The following is a 22,918-nucleotide window of genomic DNA, read 5'->3' as shown; positions in this document are numbered from 1 at the left end:
TATCACCACCATCACACCTGACCTCACTCATGCTGCATGTGTTCCCACACATACACTTACGGTACTGTATACGGACTAATACTGACTACTAATGATGTTCTGATCTGTGGGCCTTAACGCAGAGTACTAAATGATGCTCATCCATCCCAAAGTATGCTGTTGCATAAAATAAATACACGTATACAGTATATGAATATACGATATAATAATAATAATTATTATTATTATTATTATTATTATTATTATTATATAAATATTGTCCTATTTTAAAATAGAATTCACATGCGTCCTGGCTGATCTGATCAGCAGATTGCTAAAATACACATCCGCTCACACCTGCTCTTTTAAATGTGTATCTTGTAGTGCTGGGTGACTATGGCCTAAAAATGTTTCTTTAGATTTTCAATTATAATTATAGATTAATAATTAATAATAGATTATTCCCCCCTATTAAAATCAAACTATAGATGACAAAGAAATGGATCACGAATCCTAACCGGAAACTAAGGTAAGACGGATAAACACTTCAGAAATGAGGAGCGTTTTTGAATATTTTAGATTAAAAAGATAAAATGGCTGTATGTAAAATCACGATTACTTCATTTTGAAAATCGGATTAAAACTGTAATTCGAATTCACCAAATGAATTGTGAAAATCACCCAGAACTAGTGTCTTGTGATCGATTGTTGTGCAATCTTGTGATGCGATTTCTCACATAATTTCCACTGAAGGCAGGCCTTTGCTGTCAGGGATGCACTGTGCATTAAGGTGCTTTGGATGTTCACATTACAACAATGATGATACAACAATAAATGATCATATGCATTTTTGATCACCTTCAAATGTAATTGGATTTGAGTTATTGGATTATGATTCGTCCTTGAGATGAATCATAGTAGTGTACTATATGACCCTATGGTAAGCTAAGATCTCACCACAGGGTCCTATAGTGCACTACCCCCTCCCAAAAACACATTTCTCTAAAAGCCATGACTATGTTATAATAATAAAATGTTAATAAGGCTCCTTGTTTCAGCTGCATATATGCTCATTGAAAATGAATGCACATCAGTACAATGTAAATATATTAAAGAAGCTTAGCTGGGACATTTCTCACCTGTACTTTGCACTGAACTCTTATGATCAGATCATCCAGTAAGCATGTTAATATTAATATGAACAGGGTCTGCAGAGTCTGCAGCTTGTGGGACTGTAAGAACTTAATAAAGCACAACATTTCAATGACTCTTTTCTTTCTGAACCAGTCGAGACAAGCCACAAGTCTTGGCAGCATGTCAGCATGGTGGTGTAAAATAGACAGTGAATAGAGCGGAAAAAAGTAACAAAAGATCGGAAGTGGCTCGGCTTATTTTAGCCGGTACCCTTTCATTAAATTACGTCTGGGTCGGCCTTCTGACCACACAGCACTACTGGTTACTGTTAGCACTGCGGAGTAATCCACTCAGCAGTACAGCCTGAATCACAGGAGGACATGCGCGCTGGTTTATCTGTGGTAAAAGTCACAGCTGCTTTCAGGCCAGAAGATCTGTCCAAACAGAAACGGCCTCTCTGTGGGTTTCTGGCTGTGAGGTCATGTGTGTCTGGGCTGAGCAGTAAGTGGTAGTCTGAGGAACAGCAGGTGGAGTACACCCTATGGGAGGAGGCAGCTCTCAGTGCCAGAAGGTTAAATTTAATGTCAACATTCTTAAGCTCCAACGCCCAAAACTTCACCACACCCTACCCCCAACTTACTTAAAGGGGAACATATTCTTTAAGGAGCTCCATTAATGATGTCTAGAGCTGTGTATTAGCAAGAACCAGGTGATATGATACATCACGATACAGGCATTGATAGTCAATATATTGCGATATATTGCAATACTTTAAGCAAGGCAATATACAGTATGTGATTGTTTTAGTGGTGTCAATCAGATTAATCACAACAATATTCTGTGATTAACTGTGATTTATTGCACTTATTCTTCTTAAGACCCATTTTTATAATGTTATTTAAATGCAAATGAAAGAATGAAGGTAAGGAATGTAAAATGTCGTAGGCACGAGGCTGGAAGGCCGAGTTATACCACAGCAATTATATCACAGTTTCATTATCGTGGTTTATTGAAAGATTTTGAGTTAAAAAGGACAAAAAATATGATCTGTTTGGTTATAAACACTCCGCGAAGTAAAATAGTTCCATTGCTGCTCTGCTTGTAGCTGTGCTGTTTGGCTTGTAAGCGCTGCATCGTTGCTAGGTTACCTGTATGTGGCAGAGTAACACATGGAGAGCTTCAGTTACAGTGCATTACCAGCTGATAACAGCACTCACAGAACGCCTCTCAGTCAATCACATTGCATGGTTGGATCTAACTGTGGTATAATTTTATTTATATTAGTGGTTTCAATTAAAATACTTGTATAAACTTGCGTGTTTGAGGGGAGATAAAGCTAAGGCGGGGCGCTGGAATAAAGAATGCATGATAAACTGGATAGTGCAATTTCCCATGCTCACCAGAAAGGTCCCTAAATTTCAAAACTTACAGACATCAGCTTTATTGGGGAGTGCAATATAACTTTGCCAATACTATTTTGATTATTAAATGAGATCAAGAAATAAGTCACTACTTGATAGTGTTTTACTGAATAACTTCTTATCATTATTACTAATTCAAATGGCCAATTTTCTTAAGTTCTGTTTTTGGCTATTCTACACACCCCTGATTACGATAGCATTAGTTTTTACATCTGAAGAGCCTCACAGGAAAAGAACATGTACAAAAAATAGTCAGTCAAAAATGAAAATATGGGAAGTGAAATTTGACTTCTCCCATTCCAGTTTATGGACAGTCAGAGGGTACTGACCTAAGAAAAAGAAGAAAAGCTGACCTGACCAACTTTTATACTGTTCCACACTCAAATACAGCAGAACAGAAACTATCAAAAAGACCAAGAAGAGCTAGAAGAAGGACACGTCCACAGAGAGGGAAGGAAAACGAGAGAAAGAGAGAGAAAAGCTGCATGATTCAGGATTATAATGTATTCGGCCAGTAGTAGTGGACAGTGAATGGGGCATTGTCTAACGGCAGCATGCCCATTAGCCCACCTGCATATCTCCCGTCTCCACCAGTTCAACACACAATGCCACGTTGAGCTTTGGACAACTTGATACAGCATGTACTCTCTCTCTCTCTTTCTCTCTCTCTCTCTCACACACAAACGCACACACACAAACGCACACATACAAACGGGATACAATGACCAGTAGTTGGGAAATGGGAAAGAAAACAGTAAGGACACAGCGTTTTTTGTAGACTGTGACGAGGCTGATTAAAATTAGTATAGATGTTTCCATAGCAGTATTTTCTGTTTTCTCTTAGCTCAATTAAAGCCAATTACACGAGCATTCTAGTGCAAAGTGTGTAACTACCATCATTCACCACCACAGTGAGGTAAAATGAGAACTAGTTTGGAGGACATTAACATGGACACATCATTTCCATACATCATACAAAACACAGCTCAGCTTTTTGTATTTTTTTGTAATTTTGATAATTAACAATTAACAACACAAATAAACTTGTATAATAGTAATGTTAGAGTGAGAGTAGTGCTCTGCAAATGCACTTCAAAAGTACTGCTGTACTTGGGTAGAAACCTAAATGTCGACAGGATGAATCATCATTTTGAAACCTTTCAGTCGACTTAGATAATTAAGCATAAATACACTTGAGGTTCGTGCTATAACGTGTAATATTGGCACTGTAATAGTGGAAATATTACATGTTATAGCACAAACCTCGGGTGTATTATTGTGATTATACCACAGTTCCATTATTTCTGTAAATTGAAAGATTTTGAGTTAAAGAGGAAGGGGAAATAGAATCTGTTTGGTTTGTAAACGCTGTATCGTTGCTAGGTAACCTGAATGTGGCGTGAGTACTACATGGAGAGCTTCAGTTACATACAGTGCATTACCGGCTGATAACGGCACTCATAGAGCGGCTCTCAGCCAATCACACTGCAGGGTCGGGAACTAGCTGTGGTATAATTTAAAAACAGTTTTTTTTATAAAACAGACAAAAATGAACAAATATGATAAATTTTAAATAAAAAGGAGAAATACAGATACATATATTTGTGTGTTAGAAGGAAGGCAGAGATGCTTAGCTCGCCCTATAATGCTACAAAAGTTGTCTTTTGGTATTGGTGTTTCTCTGACCACCTCAGCTCACTTTGTCTTAATAACAGTGGTCCTAATTGTTAATACATGTATATACATTTTAAGTTTTAAAGTAAAATACAAACTTAAAACAGGCTACACAAGCTTTTAAACATAATTATGTTTTATGTTCTGTACATTTCAATATTCCACATATCCATTATAATTCACATAAATGTATTAAATGCTCAAACAAACGATTAATTGAATATTTACATTAAAGCGATTAAGCCCAGTCCTAGACTACAAATCCCCTTCAATGGAGAATCCCTATTCACAGTACTGAACACTCCATTACCAGGCTGAACCCCTGTCCAGAAAACCAACCCACTGAGCACAAGCAAAGGAATTCAGAGGCCAATTTTAAACCCATCTATCTTCATCTACAACACCTCCCAAATCAGACAAACAGAAAAAAGCTCATCCAAGCAATATCTGATTCCCATTAGCCCAGATCCCAACCTCATCTGATCAGAGTATAGCATCAGTGCCTGACCTCACTCACGCTCTCCAGTCCTGAATGCAATTAAACTCTCATATCAATGACCCAACACCTTCCCACATCCCTTCAGATAGATAGACTGGGACCACCCTTAGCTAGAGGGTCTGCTACACTCTCAGCAGACAAGGAGACAAGCAGAACAATGAATGTGGCTTTAGTTGAGGAAATTACTTAAAAAAACAGTGACAAATATAAAATAAAGATTGTTGAGTTTTATTTTTTATTTTTTTCAATTCTTCTCAATCCCAGTACTGAGGAACGTTCTGCAGAATTTTGTAATTTCACACTGAGCTTTAACACAGTTCAAACTGGTCAATAAATCTCTGCTTTAAAAAAAACAGAATAATATTGCAACAGATTTCTTTAATGCCAGTGTGTACCAGAATTTTGAAATCACTATAAACAGCAGCTCATGAGCCTAAAGGTCAATTTATGCTTGTGCATGAAATCTATTCTGCTATAGACCCAACAAATTACGTAATATTTAGTTGTTCTGCAATATATATTGCAAAAAATCAAAAACACAGGAATTAACACCAATTTGGAAAGCCATAAATGGTATTGCCCAGATATCATCTGAAATCTGATAGATAATGTCATGTAAAATATAAACAGTGTGACACAAATAAGAGATAAAAGGCCTTACTGAAATAAATAGCCTGGGCAGACTGAGCTGTTTGACCAGTTTTATGGTAAATATCAGTGGAATTTTTCTAATTGAATAAATAAATGTCACAAATCTAATACAAACCCCCCCACGTCTGTGTTGTAAATATGCCACAAAAATTCCCTATTTGATTTCACTCATGTCACCTAATGCCCTCAGGGTTTATGCTGAACATGAAGTGTGTTGCTAAGCTTGTTTATCTACTAACTCGCTTGAACTAAACTAGATTTCACACAGAGAAACAAACAAATGTAAAATAAATGAATTAATAAATAAATAAAATCCACCACTTTGCAGTGCGCCTAAAGGGAGGCCTCGGTTTTGCATATATTAGCCTACATGAATAATTCCTCTAGTCTTTGATGTTGAAATGTGTAACCGCTTCACAAACTGTACAAATGTTAGAAGTCCCGGGCCGAACACTCAGGGACAACTTTCAGTCTGCAGAAAAACATCCCGATCAAATGTGCAGCGCTCCAAAACATATTTACTCCTGTCTAATCTTCAGCTATAATCAGAATTAAAACCAACAACCCTGCTGTAAATGTGGGACTGAATGAAACACATACTGCACAATGTGGAGGACAACGTGTACAGTGCATTATAAAAAAAATTAAATATTAAAATTAGCTATATTCTGCCTTAACATTCTAGATTATCTATCCATCTAAAGCATCTTTATTAAAACATTTATTTTAATATTTAATATTTAATGTTGAAAACAATCATACTAAGTAATAAAGATAAGTGATACGACTCAAAAAAAGTAGCATCATAATATTTACCTGGGTCTTTTTGCAGTAACAATATTCTTTATGATATAACAAATCAATGAATTATTAATTAATTAATTTGAAGAAGATACTGCTGCAAAACTTTCCAATAATAAGTAACAAAATACATAACAAAAAAAAAAAAATTAATTCTTAAATAAAAACAATTTCTTTCAAAGTCAAACGAGCACTGGGTGTTAATCTACACAGATTTCTCTCCTAAAAATCGTTTATTTGGGTGAGTAAAGCGCTTCGTTTTACTTACAGTAAGCTTACATTTCCAATATTTTTAACAGCACAGTTAGCAGCAGCACTAGCCATGGTTAGCTGTGCTTAGCTGCATTTAGCACTAGTAAATGCCACTCAACAGCGCTACACTGAGGAACCCTGAGTGTTCCAGTTACCCAGCATACTCATACTCATACTCTCAGCTAGCAGTTCATCCCATGTAGCTTGTTTTAACATGGAAATGCGCAGGCTACAGTCTGATATGCTCACCTCTGAGTGGCGAAAGGACTAGCTCTGCAGTTAGCGACTAATGCTAATACTGCTCCAGCCTCGGTGCTGGAGAAACTTCACTGATACTCCTTTACTATACTGTACACACTATACTGTATGCAGTGGTGCATCATAGGCTAGTCTTCATCCTACTATAGAGAAATCCCAAATAAAGGGTGGGAATTGAAAGTGACTGAATTTGGGACTAAATTGGGTAGAAATTGGGTGGAAAATGGGCAGGGGGTGGAAGGTGAGTCTGGGTAATGGTGAGTGTGTGCCCTTGTGCCACAATGATAAACTCAAGCAAGCAGCAAAAATAAGCAATGATTTAAAAATCAATAACTTTAGCTTCAAAACAGACAATCACGGCTAGATTATACAGACTGCACTCCAGCTATGGACCCTGTATAATTGCAGTCAGGGGACCACAGCACTGAAGTCTGCCAGTCGATGGAAAGGGACCACCGAAATGAGGAACGATAGAGAGAAGAAAGCCAATAAATTCACTGTACCTGCAGCTGTGAGCTCCCATAAATAACCTGCTGCTTTAATGGGATTTGAAGGCTGGAGAGTTGCTGTAAATAGCCCCAGGTGGGCAGTGCTCGGACACACAGATTGCACACACACTCACACACACAGACACACACAGACACACATGCACAGAGCCTAAAAACAACAATAACACTAACGTAACTGGGGGAAAAAACTTTTCTCCATTTAATCGACAAAAACACACACTCACATACACATCAGCACACAGCTTTAACAGACTGAATGAGACAACATAATGCTACTCACATTCTAAAGGTCAGAATTACCCCTTTAATAATCTGCATTTGCAGGCCTGCAGGCAGACAGGCAGGCAGGCAGGCAGACAGGTCCCTAGAGCAGCTTTAAACTGACACAAAAAAAAACTTGACTCTGCTTGTTGAATACTGCAGCCACAGACAGAGCTAAAACCTGTACACTGTAAATCATATCAATGTTAAATCATTTAGCTCTATCAAAATGATGTTATCATCACAAGCGTACCCAAAACAGAGAGTTGAGTATAATCAGTAAACTCTGTTGGCTTTTTAAAGGCCAGTCTGATGGACAGATTTTTCATTACTTGAAATGCTTCTAAATCTCCCTGTGACCCTCCTCTGCACTCTCGCTTTTCACACACTTACACACACACTGTACTTTTACACTCCCTCTCCTCCCCTCAGTTGGCCTGTCCAGGTTGGAAGATATTGGAGACTTCAGCAGACAGCAGACGCCAAACCACTGTGGTTACCACATTACCATGCAAATCCAATCGCTTACAATTTAGGGTTTCCAGGTGGCAAACAAACTTCTGAACATTCTCAAAAAACATTCTGAAGACAGTCATTTTTCAGACGAGTATTGAATTCAGCATTTTAAATTATTTAAAGCAGTTTTAGAAATCTCTGTAAGACCAGACATTTCAAGACATTTAAAGATACTAGATAGTACAGATATAATAGTACAGTATAATGGAGAATGATGGATTAAAATGGAATATAGGGGAGCATACAGCTTATAGAATAGTATACGGTTGTATGGGGAGTATAGTGGAGTATATGGAGTATAGGTTAGTACAGGGAGTTTATATAGTATATATAATAGGGTAGTGTTGGGAGTTATAGATATAGTGTATAGTAGTGTAAGGTATTTTAGGGTATGAAATGAAAGTATTGGGTAGTGAAGAGCATATAATAGTATTGAGTAGTTTGGGGACATACAGTATGTATAGGGGAGTACATGGAGTATAGGGTTTTGTAGGTTAGTAGAGATAGTGTACGGTAATACTGTGTAAAGGGAAGTACATGATATTACATGGTAGTAAACAGGATTCAAAATTGGAAGAAACTTGGTAATTGAAAAATTTGCAAGTATATCATCAAATTTGTGTATTGTTACACCATTACTACCAAGGAATACTGTTCTGTAGCTCCTACTTTTGGTGTAAAAGTCTTAAATCAGAAATAAAATCATTACAGAGTGTAAAATAGCTGGAGAGTCAGCTGCAGGAAATGCTGAGGACAGAAAATGTATGACGTCTGATGCCCCACTGTGGTAAATGGTAGCCGGTTGAATAGTGCTTTACAGAATTGCTAGTTACAGCAATGGAAGCAGGGCAGAAGTCTAAAATATCCCTCTCAGAGTATATAAACAGTGTTTTTTATTGCTACAGCGGACCTTTTAAATTGGCAGCAGTCAGCAGCAGGGTGGGTAAATGGCACAAACTGGAATAAAAACACAGACAGCGGATGAAAAAGTGTGGAAAAGTGAACGCTAATGAACTGTATTCTCATCCAGGGTATTAAACAGTTTAGGGGAAATTACTAATTAGACTTAAGACATTTTTAATAGCAGCTGTAAATAATTGGAAGCCCTTAGTAAAACAGAATTAATGCAGGCGGCTCTACAGAGATGCATTCTTGGCAACCATTTTCAGTGCCTAGTAACCACTTTTAAGGGTGGTAACATTTGCGGATAAATAGGCTACCCTATTAATTGGCTAAAACCAATTATAGATAAACACATCAGACACTGTACACGCAATAGCTTTATACTGTTACACAGGAAATATTAAAACCTACGAACAATTAGCTTCAAAAAGCTTCAAATTCTCTCCATGTAGTTTTAAACAACGAGAGGTTTAAACACAGAATGAGAACAAGTGCACAGTTCACTGTACCACAGCAATTTAGCCTAGCACTCTTAGGCCTGGAGGTGTCAAGCTGTCAGAATGGTAATGCAGTAGTGAGTTTCAGATCAGTGCTAGCGTCCTGTTCCCCAATCACTCTGGAGAAGCCGAGAAACTGACAGTCACAGGAACCAGAATGTGGCAGCTGGAGCCATCCACAGACATGTCACTCAATGAAAAATCCCAGTGAAGGAAGAAATGCAGTGACAATATTTTTTTGTGATGGCACTCACAAAAAAAGTAAGATTTTTAATCTGAAAACACATTCTGTACATATTTCTTGAATAACAATCTATTGGGACAGTCTTCTTCATTATTGATGTAATTGTTATATTTGTGATTGACAGTCTGGCTTGGCAGGTGATTTTTTGTGTGGCAGTGTAAATGGCAAAAACACATTTGTTTATATTGCAATTGTGTACTTTTTCTACTTTTGTACTTTTACAGCCCTACAGAACAGAGGTCTGTTGAGGTTGCACAAGGGAAAGTGGTGATAATGTTATGGCTGATCTTTGTAATCATTCATGAAGTAAAACCAGTTTAGTTTTTAGGAATCAGTCTCTTCAAAGTCTTTGACTGTATGGTTGGAAATAGACTCTCAGAGTCTCTCAAAGACTTGATTCTGACTTGTATGGAGTATATTGTGAACATCTCTTAGTTATGAGTTATAGCACACTTTGCTGCAATCTGCTTAAGCACATGTTACCATAATGTTATTAACATTAACATTTAGGCCAATTTACCAACTCCCTAGAGTCACTACATGACCTTGTTAAAATCACATCAAAGCCCAAATGTTTCTGTTCTTGATTGGTGATGCATGTAATGAGCTTTGGCATTATTTTCCCACCCTGCAGATTAGGCCTGTAACAATAAAAACCAACAGCAAGTCTGCTAATACCATTAAACACACCAACTCCCCAGGGTGACATAATCATGCTTGTTTTCCCCTGTAGTTTAGAGCACTAGTCTGGGACTCAAGATAACTTTCATACATATTTTCATACAAGTTTATCTAATTTTTAATGGCACTTTCCATTAAATCCAGACCCAATCAATACACTAACCAAAACACAATCATTAGCTATCAGCCCGCCATCAGCTAGATTCTCAGACACAACAATCAATAACTTATAATTACAGTACTGACATGTGGCCTGGTCTGTTCATCCCTCGTCATGCAAGGAAGAGGCCTGATGCTAGCGTTCTTTAAGCTGTGAAACTACTGTGGTAGGATGTTTCCTGTTATGGCAGGCTGACACATGTAAGAGTACAGCAGCTACAGAGGACTGAACTGTTACCATGCTTACAGTGGCAATCGAAAACAACACAAAAAAGCACACAGGAAATGGGCAAGCTTCTGTAACACTGGTACAACGGCAGAATCTATTAATAAAATAGACATGAGATCAAATACAGTTTAGGAAGAAAGTGTGATAACAGCCCACAGCTTTCTGAACCCACCAACATTTCACTCTATATTAAACATATGCTCTATATTCAAATGTGGACCTGGTATCACAAATCAAATACCCTTTACTCATTTGATTTAGTGGTTCTGTGGTTTAAACCAGTATCTTAATTAAGGATGCACCAAATATTTGGCAACTGAAATTATTCAGCATATAAAAGGCAAAATAAGTGAAAAGCCTGAATCATTTATACACATAATTTTTGTTGTGACCTATAAATATTTTTAAATTAGCATTCCACAATATATATTTAGGCTATTTCATATTTCATTTAATTCATAAAAATAATCTATGCAATTGTGAAAGATTGGCAAAATTTATGAAAAAGTTGTTCGGCCTTCGGGTAATTGTTTCACTTCACTGTTTTAATTTCATCACTGTTTTAATTTCACTTTTTAGCTTTTAATTTCAGTGCATTGTAAATCTGTATTGCATTCTGGTTTTAAGCACATACATACATACACTTGGTAAGTAAAAACATCACTAGTTATTTAGACCTGAAACACGTGTGTAAATTTGCAAAATCGCATGGTTGTTCACACCTGTGACTGCTTGTGATGGTACAGGATCCAAATCCAGATGAGCAGATAGTTCCACTTTTATCCATTAGCCGGTTATTGTAACGGGCTCGTCTAACTAATCTGGAAGCTGGGCGGTGTGGTCTGCTCTGGAATGGCCGGTGATTACCCTGCTCTCACCTGTACTTTGTGCTGGTCACCTATAATCAGATCACCCAGGACACACGTTAACTCCAGGTGTGAACAGGCATCTTGGGTGTGTTTACATTTGCACAAGTCTAATCCAGATATAATCCTGATACTAAAGACGCATGAAGTGACCAGGTGTGAACGGGGTCATAGAGTACAAATTTTAAAAGACTTCTCAGTTTAATGTTCTGCCTGCTCTATTATGGCTGATTCATCTAATGAAGGCCTGGATAAGTCGCTGATGAGTTGAAACAAGTGCTACAGAGAAGGGAGAACACTCAACTGTTGGACATGTGCTGAAACTGCAATTAGAGACTGCAAGGGCTGTAATATCGACCCTCTCAGGATTAGGCTGTTAAAGCAGTCATGCCAGAACAGGCTGCCTGCAAGGAATGAGTGTGCTGAATAATGTTGATACATTCCTAAAAATAAATGTGCTCCAGATAGTTCCAAAATTGGGGATAATGTCCTCAAGCCAAGTTCGAGAACATTATAATGTATAACTTGTATTATAATTCAAAGCCATACCCTGTATACTGCTTACATATTTCAGATAAGGGACTCTCGCATTGGTATTTAGGCAACAGCGTTAACAACATACACCCCCTACCTTTTTTTATTCTAATTTTTATCCCATTTTCTCCCCAATTTACAAGGCCAACTACACAACTTACTCATTAGGACTCCTCCCAATACTAGTGATGCCCCCAACACTAGGAGGGTGAAGATGCCGAGTGGCCAAGTTGCATCACAGCGCGCTCAGATGAAAGCACAGCGACTCGGTTCTGATAAATCAGCTCACAGATGCCTCGTGCTGATCGACATCACCCTAGAAGTGATGAGGGAGGAGAGTGCCATCTACCCATCCAGAGAGAGTGAGGCCAATTGTGTTTCTTTGGGGCTTCAAAAGCTGATGGCAAGCTGCATAAATAGGATTCAAATCAGCAATCTCCTGATCACAGTGGCAGCGCTTACCCCACTGGACCACTCAGAGCCCTAAAACCCCATTGTTCATAGGGCTGGATGATAGGGCCAAAATTAATATCTCAATACACATTTTTTTTAATTTTGGTATCTTATATGAAATATTGTCTGAATATAAAAGCCCCAGAAAAACTGCCAAGAACGCACACAATGGTTATCTGCACCCAAAAACGTTACCAGTTCACATTACTTGGCCTGTAATAAACAGACATCAGTGACATGCTGTAAATAATAACTTAAATATCAGAAATGTGTTTCAAAAATCAAACCATTTTTAAAATGAATTGCAATATATGTATTGATCAAAAATTATTGTCTAGGTCTAAGTGTTTCTTAACTGCTAAATGTTGACATCACTGGAGGCAATAGCCAAAATCTACACAATCTAGTCCTACAGTTATAGCGAGGCTGGCACGAGCCTCGGGAACTGGCCTCTCTCCATACATTCCTCCACCTATTCAACTAAATGGAGCTCTGGAACAGACGGCCATCCTGTCAAAAGCCTGCTGTCCTCCGTGAGCCAAACGCAGGCGTGAGTAAACAAAACAGCTGATGGCACCCAAACGTGGCGCGTGCTGCCACAGGCAACCAGAGCGTTCAATACGTGTCTAAGAGTGGCAGTGAGCCTAACCAAGTCAAACAAAAGGGGTCAGTGAGCAGCTAAGCTTCCCTTTGTGAAAACCACATGGCTGCAGTGTGACTAAACCAAGCTGACCAGCTGACTGGCCACGCAGCGCTGTCTGGAGCGCTCACACGCTGAGCTGGAGATCAAAAGCTTCAGCTGAATCCTGTGGGGTAGCAGGAACAGTGTTTTTTAAAAGCCGGCTGCCGCTTCTGTGCTGTACTGAACACATTACTGCATGTTTGATGGTCTCCGACACCATTCTTCATACGGCAGCCAAATATACCATGTATATGCACATATATAATAACGTCTAAGCATGTCTGGATGAAGGTGAATGAGGGCATGTAATCTTGTCCTACGACGAAGGCCAAAAAAGCATTGCCTAGCAACACTGGGTTGCCAAGAAATGCTGTGTGCTTCGGTCACGGACTTGCATAGAGCTGTAATGTCAAGCACAGGCTTGGGTCCTCACTGCATATCTTCCTTCAAGACTCCCCCCGATGTGCACTCCAACATGATCTTTCCATGAAGCCCCTTGAAGATCAGCTTGGGCAGTATTGAGAGTGACATTGTGACACTCAGGGCTAAAATGTAACATACTGAGAAGCTCTAAAACATTCATTTACCAGTCTAATATGAGCTACTGGTCACTGTACATGTATATAATAAGTGAGAGAGGAGAGCCAGAGATGACGATACATGGCTCAACCCAAAAAAAGGACCGCATCACAGTTACACAAAATTCTAACTGAGTTGTTCTTTGTATTGTGTGAAAATTTTACAAAGTATCTGTTAAAATAAACCTACAGTTTTATAACCTAGCTAAGCCAGTGGATAAGCATTAGCTGCATTAGAGCTCAGTTAGCATGTAAGCTATCCTAACATATCCAACTAACCTAGGTTATAAAACTGTTATTATGTTATTATGAGGTTTATTTTAACAAATACTTTCATAGGTGATATTTTTAAAACACTGGCTGTCTTTGGGTCCTTGCTGTTGCTGTTATCTGCTAAAAATATTGTCAAATATTGGTGATATGCTGCAAAAGATGAGCTAATTTTGCATCTTTGAATAAAACCTTCATTAGTGATGATTTTACTACACTTCACACAGTTTACTTATCTTGTGTATAACATGTTAAAGCAGAACTCTAGTGTGAAATAAATTTGGGGTGTAGTGAAACATGATAACAAATATAACCTTTTGTAAAATAGTTCATTTCTGTTTACTCACAGCTTGCCGAAATACAGTGCTTTTAGCTGATGCTCCCAACAGGCTTAAAATACTAGAGGCATAGAGTAACCCTATCACTAGAGTTAAAACACTATTTTCTTCCCTAGCTCTTTGTTTGTGCTCAGCAGTCGACTTACATTGACTTAATTTCAAGATTCTGGCTCCCAGAAAACTACCTGAAGGTACTGTATGTATAAACAATGTTTTAGTAAACTAGTGCTTTGTTTTAAATGTCAGGACCCTCAGAATTCCTCCAATGAAGTGTGGAGCTACTTTAAGTTTGTTAATGAGGTAAAAATTGTGATTTCTTTGAGTAGGCATCACTATGCCCCTATTTCTAACACTGTAGTCTTAAGCCTGTTGGGAACATAGACGAAAAGCTCTGTATTTGAGAATGCTGGGGACGAATGTAAGTGTTCTATTCTACAAAAGTTTATATTTATTATCATGTTTCACTACACCATGAAAGTTCATTTCTCGCTGTAGTCCTGCTTTAACATGTTATCCACAAGAAAAGTAAACTGTAAAATGTAATTACAGTGTAGTAAAATCATCAAGCAATGAAATGCAAAATTATATCGTCCTTAGCAGCATATTAGCACTATTTTACACTAATTTAAGCAAATAAATATAACAGCAAAGGAACCAAACACAGCATTTCAAACCGTTAAAGTATCTTTTTTTTAAATCTCAGTTTTATATCCGTTAGCTAGGTTAGTTAGCTTAAATGCTAACTGAGCACTAATGCAGCTAACTCTAAATAACAAAACTAGCCTTAGTTAGCTAAGCTATTAGCTATCTTTAGTCTAACCTACCTTTCAGCTTCTAAAGAGACATAACTTAAACAGCACAGCTACGTAACTATTAATCCTACTGTAATAAATTAGCCTAGCTAGCTCTGAAACACACGCTCCGCTCAGATAAGTACAAATAAAGCGGTTTATGTTTACTAAACACAACTTTACACTCCTGTGTAAACCGCCTGTCAGTTAGTAAGTTAATTAACTAGCTACGTTAACTGATTAGCTAGTTGACGTAAAGTTTGCATGACGGTAACGTAACTAACGTAGCTTTAAACCGCTGACAGCAAACTTACATAGTAAAACACGGCTACTAACGCTACTATCTCAACAACATTAACACATAAACACGTTATAACAGCACAGCCCGCTGTAAAAACGTAACGTTACATTACAGCGACATGTTTTAAATGTAGCTGGGATAACTCACTTTTGTGTTTTCCCGAGGTCCAGCTCTGCTTGGCCAGGCTGGGGCTCCGGATGATCGCCCTGCCCGCCGATTTTAAAGCGTCCATAGTTGGGTATGAGGAGGGGGACAGAGCCCGCGGACCCCCGGCTTCCTCCTCCGCGCTCTCAAAGCGGTGAACTCGACGGTCCGCGCGAGAGAAAACTTTTTATTTATTTATTTATCACTGTATCTGGCCGCTGGCCGCCCCGCTCCCTCCTCCCCTGCTTTCCGCCCGGAGAGAATCCAGCCTGGACGGATTAGCGCGCTCGCCGGTGGTGGGCAGGGCCAAATATGCAAATGAGACCAATCGCGCCGCGTCGTGACGTGTCGGCGCCGGCGTGTGGGCGGGGCTTCAGCGGAATACATTACCGCCCCACGTTAGAGCTGATATAAAACACAAAGACCCAAATGATCAGTAGGTAAAACATTAATATTTACAGACTTAAAACGTGCCCACAGTTTAATAAACGTCCAAACTGAAGAAAGGGATTGTTAAATTGAGGAAATACTTGAAATGAATGGAACAGTTTTAGTTTATTAAATTAAAGTAATGATTTATTACAATAAAATTAACAGATCATATAATCAAGGGAATGTTTTAATAATGTAAAAGAACTACAAATGCACATTAATTATATCAACACCATCCAGAAACTGCACCATCTTCTCTGAACCAAAGCTCATTTAAAACAGACTAAAGCAAAGAAAGAACTGTTCTAGGACCAGATTAATCTAAATGTAACATTTTAAATGACTGGATATTGATACTTTTGGACATTTAGTATAGTGTAGCTAGTTTACCATTTGTTGCTCAATGGTTGATTACGCATTTGGCTGTTTTGACACTGGCATGCACACTCCAGCTCTTCTCATTGGTCAGGAATGCTGGAGGACCAGATTCTTTCACCCTCAGATAAAGCCTGAATCAACTCAGGAGATACCGAGGCGTGCCCTGGTGTTCTCGCTGTTCCTCCCCCACAGAAACCTGCACAGGTTTATTGATTGTCTCTAAGGGAGACAAATGCTTATCTAAACAGTCTTTGGTAGGTTGATCAGAAGTGACTTGGAGAACCTGCCACTCACTGTCTGGCCTATCCAAAATCTGCTCCCGCATGAGCTTCTAAAGCTGGAGCTGATTGACATGCAGCCAAGCCTTTTCTCCAAGAAACGCCCGTCCTCTGTTTCCCTTTGTGTTTCCCTGGAAAACTGCTCATGTGGAATGAGAGAAAAAAAGCAGGAATAAATTTCAGATCAGGTTGAGGGGAGGGATGGAATACTTACACTCAAAAACCCGGGTTTCAAGCGTTTGAAATAGATTTAAAATGGTATTGCTTGTAGGTGTTATTAGATCTTACAATAATTCATTTTGATGCTACTATGAATTCATTTTTATCATGAATATACTTCTCTCAATTAATACAATCTTATCTCTCAACATCACAACAAAGCCAGAGGAGAAACCTCTCAGAACATCTTTAAAGCCAAAACTGACTCACTGTGAATCTGTTTGTGGTTTATGGCCTTTAAACCAGAAACAAATTATTTAATTTTCTCTTTTTAAAACTGATAAGTTGCTAGCTTTGCTACCAACCATCCAACACCCATACTATAGTAACACCTTAGCAACCAACAGCTATGCCATAGCACCACTGTAGCAACTACCTAGCAATGCCTGTACAACCAACATCCATACTGTTGTAACGCTGTCACAACCACCTATCAAAGTTATAAACTAGTCATAAACTATATTTTCATTTAAGCCGAAAAACACAATTAAATTGATGTGAAAAATGTAAAACGTTTATCTCTTTGCCTTAGTCTGTTTTAAATGAGTTTTGGTCCAGAGAAGACGGCACAGTTTCTGGATGGTGTTGACATAATGCTTCTTCTTTGAATGATACAGGTTTAACTTGCATTGGCAGATATTTAAATAAATAATACAGGATCAGGACAGTACCCATCCTGAATCACTAGTCCTGTTTTATATGCAATGCCAGCTGAGGACCCAAAGATCACTGGCATTCAATACAGAGTGTTGGCCTTGTCTATTTTCCCTCCAGATTAATTTAATCTTTTGATGATATTATGCACTGTAGACGGTGGGATAGCCAATTTTTTTTGTCATTGTTCCACAGTTGCATTCTCACGGCTTTAACAGAGACAGACAGACAAAGTGACAGACAGACAGACAGACAGACAGACAGATAGATAGATTTTCCTCTGTGGCTGTATTTTTTGATAGGGTGCCCACAAAGACATACAGGATAATTGTGTGCTTAAGCTTGAACTCACAGCTGAGATCTGTATCCTCCTGTGTATTACGTCAAATTTTCACCGGACACTTCCGTTCCACCGCAGAGCTTAAAACCAGACCACAAAACATGCCAAGGGGATTATCAGCGCAGCACGTGGCGGGCACTGTGTCTTCTATTTCTCAGCCCAGCAGGATCTGCCCACACTCTGGGGTCAGCAGCAGCCAGATACACACTGTGTACACAGATCCACGTAATCTCATCTGCAGATAAATCTGAGACGGTGGAAGTGCACAGAGGCCTGACATTCAGTACAGAGAGAAACATAGATCCCATAACACCAGAGTTACACCAGGCTCAAGAGGTTCAGCTTTAAATGGATGAAAATAAAAAGTGTGCATTAAAGTCACAGTTTGAGCAAAAGTCAGAAATTCTCAGTTCTCAGGAAGGTCATGACCAGGGATATCCCTATCAAATCCAGTGGCTCTAAGTCCGGTACTGAGGAGAGTCCTCAGAAGATAAATTTAAGAGTGTTTTCACACCTGTAGTTGGTTTCTATGGTCTGGATCAGTTGATAAGTTTGTTTACTTGGAGCTTTTTTCCCTCTGTTTGGTTTGGTTTCACACAGGCACAAACATTAACGCACCACACTGTCTCCTCTGATTGGACTGAGCTGTCTGGCGCAGGAGCAAGTTAGGTCCTACCAAAAGAGGTGGTTTCGGTCAGAAATAATCTGAAACTGGTTTAATTTGTTTAAGGGATTCATTTATTTTACTAGTTACAGGAGTGTGCTCCATACTGTTTACACGCACCATGTGTGCTGCGTTCACTGCTCGCAGTTGTGTGACTCTGTTTACTATATGTAATTCTGTGCTGCATGTCCCATTGAAAACACTGTGTTTAAATGCACAGCTCCAATTTTTTCAGCATTGTGTGTTAAAGCAGCTTTCCAATGCACAGACATACGCGCTGGAACACAGAATTTTCTTGCTTTGGGCTGTGGTTTGCAATACCTTTAACACCTGCTATTTTGGATCTGACCAAATTTTATAAAGCTTCATCTGGATTGAAAAAGGTAGGTGTAAAAAACTTTCAGTTATATATATATATTTTTTGCCAAACCATTGCTTTAAATATCTTTATGTTAAGAGTACTATATTTTAAAATAGACCTCTGAAAGCAAGGTATGGCTGTGTGGAATTCTTATGGTTATGGCCAGGAAGCAAACATGAAGTGTAAAATTGGAAGGAGTGCTCAGAATAAAGAGTTATGAATCTCCATAATGAATACTAATGAGGCTCCAACTGCCTAACAAAGAGCAAGGCTGTGTTTCCATTCTGCTCCTTCCATTTCCGTCAGCATGTCCACTACAAACCATGAGCACACAGGTTCCAGACGCAGCAGGCCATGCAGCCTTTAGACTCATAAATCCTTCAGTAATTATTAAACATCTCAGAATCCACCATTCCAAGACTCTTGGAAGGGATGCATAAAGAGAGGCACACACGCTCCTGAATTATTAATACCTCCATATGTTAATCAAAGCTGCTCTGATACTGTGAACACAGGCAGTTATATGACCTCGTGCTGGCAGTGTAGGCCTCACACCAGGGTTAGATGGTTTTGAGGCCCAAACATCTGTCAGTATGTCTGTGGTCCAGCCTCATCCACTGCGATTCTCACAGCAGGTCCAGTCCTGCCCCTCGGCTCATGGTCATTCATATTTAATTGTCTCGGGCTGCTCTCGTTTTAATCCATATAATGCCTTTAAAAGTCGGCCACTGAAGACGGTTCCTCAGCTCAGCTTCAGGATCCTGAGGTTGGTTTCCATTGCCTGCAGGGCACTATAGTGGAAATAGGAGGATCCGAGCAGTTTTGGTGCTTGGACCCCTAACAAAGATAGAGGTTCGAGATAGAGCTGGCTCAGAAACAGATGCTTTTATCAGAGCAGACTCAGGATTTTTCTTATTTTTGCTTAAATGTTTAAATAATATCAATTAAATATTTTAAATGCCAGCTCAACATTAGCTAGCTGTTCCATCTTGATGTCTGTAAGTTTTGGGATTTGGGGGATTTAGTGCCCTCTCTGGTGAGAATGAGTAATTGCACCGAGAATGTGGAAGAATCATTTTAAACTGGGCGGGTGTGATGCTTTCAGAGCGGATAAACCGATTCCAGGTTTTATTCAATCAGAGAAAAAGAGAGAGAGCACGCTCAGTCAACCTTTTACAACAGTCTTTATGTTTTAATGCCAATATTTCCATCTCAATACCAGACTCTTGTTCTTGGTGCCGTTCTTGCAATCTTATCAACATTCTTTCCATCCCAACACCAGTCAAGCCACTTTAACATCAATACTAGCCTTTCCATTTTTTAAGGTCATCTATCCTTCCATTATAATGTCAAGCCTTCCACCTAAACCCCATTCTTTTCATTTCAGTACCATTTCTGTACTAGTTCTTTTCCTTACTAATATTTCTTACACCTCCAATTTTTCCTCCCAATTTACTTACGCCATTTTAACTGAGCTGTATATCCCCCATCTCTGGTGATGCCACAACACAAGGAGGGTGAGGACTAGCACACGCCTCCTCCGACACATGTGAAGTCAGACTCTGCCTCTTTTTGAACTGCTGCTGCTTTAGTATTACCAAGTAGCATCACAGCATACTCGGAGGTAAGCGCTGCAACTCTGTTCTGATACATCAGCTCACAGACGCAGGCTTGTGCTGATCAACATCACCCTTAGAGTGACGGAGGGAAAGAGCACCATCTATTTACCCACCCAGATAGAGCAAGGATCCAATTGTGCTCTCTCAGGGCTCCGGCAGCTGATGGCAAGCTGCATGACCAGGATTTGAACCAACAATCTCTCTATCATAGTCTTTTACCTCAACACCAATTGTGAATCCTTTCAACTCAACTCAGAGTGAGAGTTAGAGGATGAGACTGTCTGAAGAAGGTCTCTTCACAGTCCTGCCTGCCGGGTTTAGTAGGTTAATTGTGTGCATTATTCCAGCTGGTGGACGTAAAGCCTTATTTCTCAGAAGTGCAGCAGCCATTTATTCATGTGTTTCTACAGCCTGCTGTACATAATAAACAGAGCCGAGGATCAGGACTTTCAGCAGATTCTCTTCTCTTATTACTCCTCTCCACCTAAACCCACAGCGCGAGGGCGGGTTCAGCCCCAGGCCTCAGCAGCTTTCTGAGCGTGCTCTGTAGTAATTGTGTTTTACTGAAGAAAGCAAAGCAGAGAGATAAAGCAGGAGTGTGTGTAAGTGTGTGTTGTGTGTATGTGTGTGTGTAAAATGCAGAGAAATAGGGATACTCTTCACATTCTCAAACTAGTCTCTGGATTGAGGTCATCTCGTACGACTCTTCAGTAAATCTGAGTCCCTCAGAGTGGAGCGTATCTCAGTACAGGAGTACGATGTCTGGTTATAAATAGATCTGAATGTGAATACATATACATATATACATATATATATATATATATATATATATATATATATATATATATATATATATACTTATGACCCAGTACAGCTGTGCACACCAGTCTAAACTGTACAATTCCCAACTGCCCATAAGACATGGAAGACATGAAACCTTCTGTTTATTACCAGCAGCAGCAATGAGTTACAGGTTAGAACTAGAGTGTAAATTATTTTAAATAATGACTATATATGTACATACTATAAAACACATTTATTTTTAAGATACACATAAAATGTTAAAAAACAATATTTCCAGATATTTAAGTAAATTATATATTAGAATATTTCAAGAACTAAAACATTTGTCAATTATTGATATGTATCAAAATTAAGAAAACAAAGTACAAGAGTAATTATTATATTTAAAATAGTCTAGATTAGTTATTGATTTTCTTTAAATATAAGATCACCATTAACACAAGCAGTTTTTGATACACTAAAGCAGAATTAGAAAATACAAATTAGAAAATTAGTAATTGAGATATAATTATTTCAAGACATTAAGTGCTAGTAATTGCTACTTTCAGATACTTTCAGTAAATAAATACACTACATTGTAAAAACAGTTGTGCTTATAATAACTGTAAATATTGGGTACGTTTTTAAGGTATTAAGTCAAAATTTCAGAAAATATATATATTTTTTATTTAAGAATTGATTTAATAATTTGATTAAAATTCCATACAAAAAAGACAAGAAAATTTTATTTTTAGACGCTAATTAAAATGTCACATGAACAAGTGATTAGTTAGAAATACTAATACTGAGTAAACTTTCAGATTTAATTAAGGAACAAACCAATATAAATTGTTTTATAATTAATAATTAAAAAAAAAGTGTGCATTGATGATCAATGACATGTTCCTTCACCTGTAGATTTTTATTATTATTATTTTTTTTTTTTATCGATTGCCACCACAAATCAAATCCCTATTTTGAGATTTTCAGGATTTTTTTTTTATTTAAGCTTTCGTAGAGTACTTTAGACTATTTAAAAACTCCAGTAATGTCACTGTAGCTTATTTATACAGCTCATCTATATGGTGTCTTCACTACAGTATAGTGTTTTTCAGTAACAGACAAATTACCTTAATTTTTCTAACTAAGCTTCTAATTTATGTGAGAACTTTAAAGCCCCACAGATGAACTAAACTAAACTACACTGAAGACACAGTTCAGACACCTTAAGCACATCTTTACTGAAGGAGAAGTAGAGCTGCAGAGGTCAGAGGTTTCTGATTGGTCCTGATGCTGCTGCTGAAACTCTGCTGATAATGTGCTGTTTTATCACCACCTAGCGGAGAGCAGACTGTACTGCAGCTCTGAAGCTAAAATACATTATTATTACCCCAGTTCTGTTATCAAGACACCCTGGTCTAGATATACCATCTAAACTGATACACCCCACCACTCCTAATCAGACTAACTGCACTTCATTTTATTAAGGTTGAATACTATTGCACATCACACTTTTCTGATTTTTATTTGTTTAAAAGGCGACAATGTGAAAAAAGTTCAGGAGG

General features: G+C 38.5%; 1 protein-coding gene across 3 annotated transcripts in view; it reads right to left on the bottom strand.

The window, feature by feature from the left end:
- ldlrap1b (low density lipoprotein receptor adaptor protein 1b) overlaps positions 1-15,892 on the bottom strand; it is a 58,358-nt gene extending 42,466 nt beyond the window's left edge. For all 3 annotated transcript variants that reach the window (XM_007238575.4, XM_007238574.3, XM_007238576.3), the window contains exon 1: positions 15,629-15,892. In XM_007238575.4, the coding sequence (XP_007238637.2) occupies positions 15,629-15,713 (85 nt within the window). In that variant the 5' untranslated portion in view covers positions 15,714-15,892. The remainder of the gene's footprint in view (positions 1-15,628) is intronic.
- Between the last annotated feature and the right edge of the window lie 7,026 nt (positions 15,893-22,918).

Source organism: Astyanax mexicanus, chromosome 7 (genome assembly GCF_023375975.1).
Source record: "Astyanax mexicanus isolate ESR-SI-001 chromosome 7, AstMex3_surface, whole genome shotgun sequence".
NCBI lineage: Eukaryota > Metazoa > Chordata > Actinopteri > Characiformes > Acestrorhamphidae > Astyanax > Astyanax mexicanus.
This window is presented reverse-complemented; position numbering and strand designations above follow the sequence as displayed.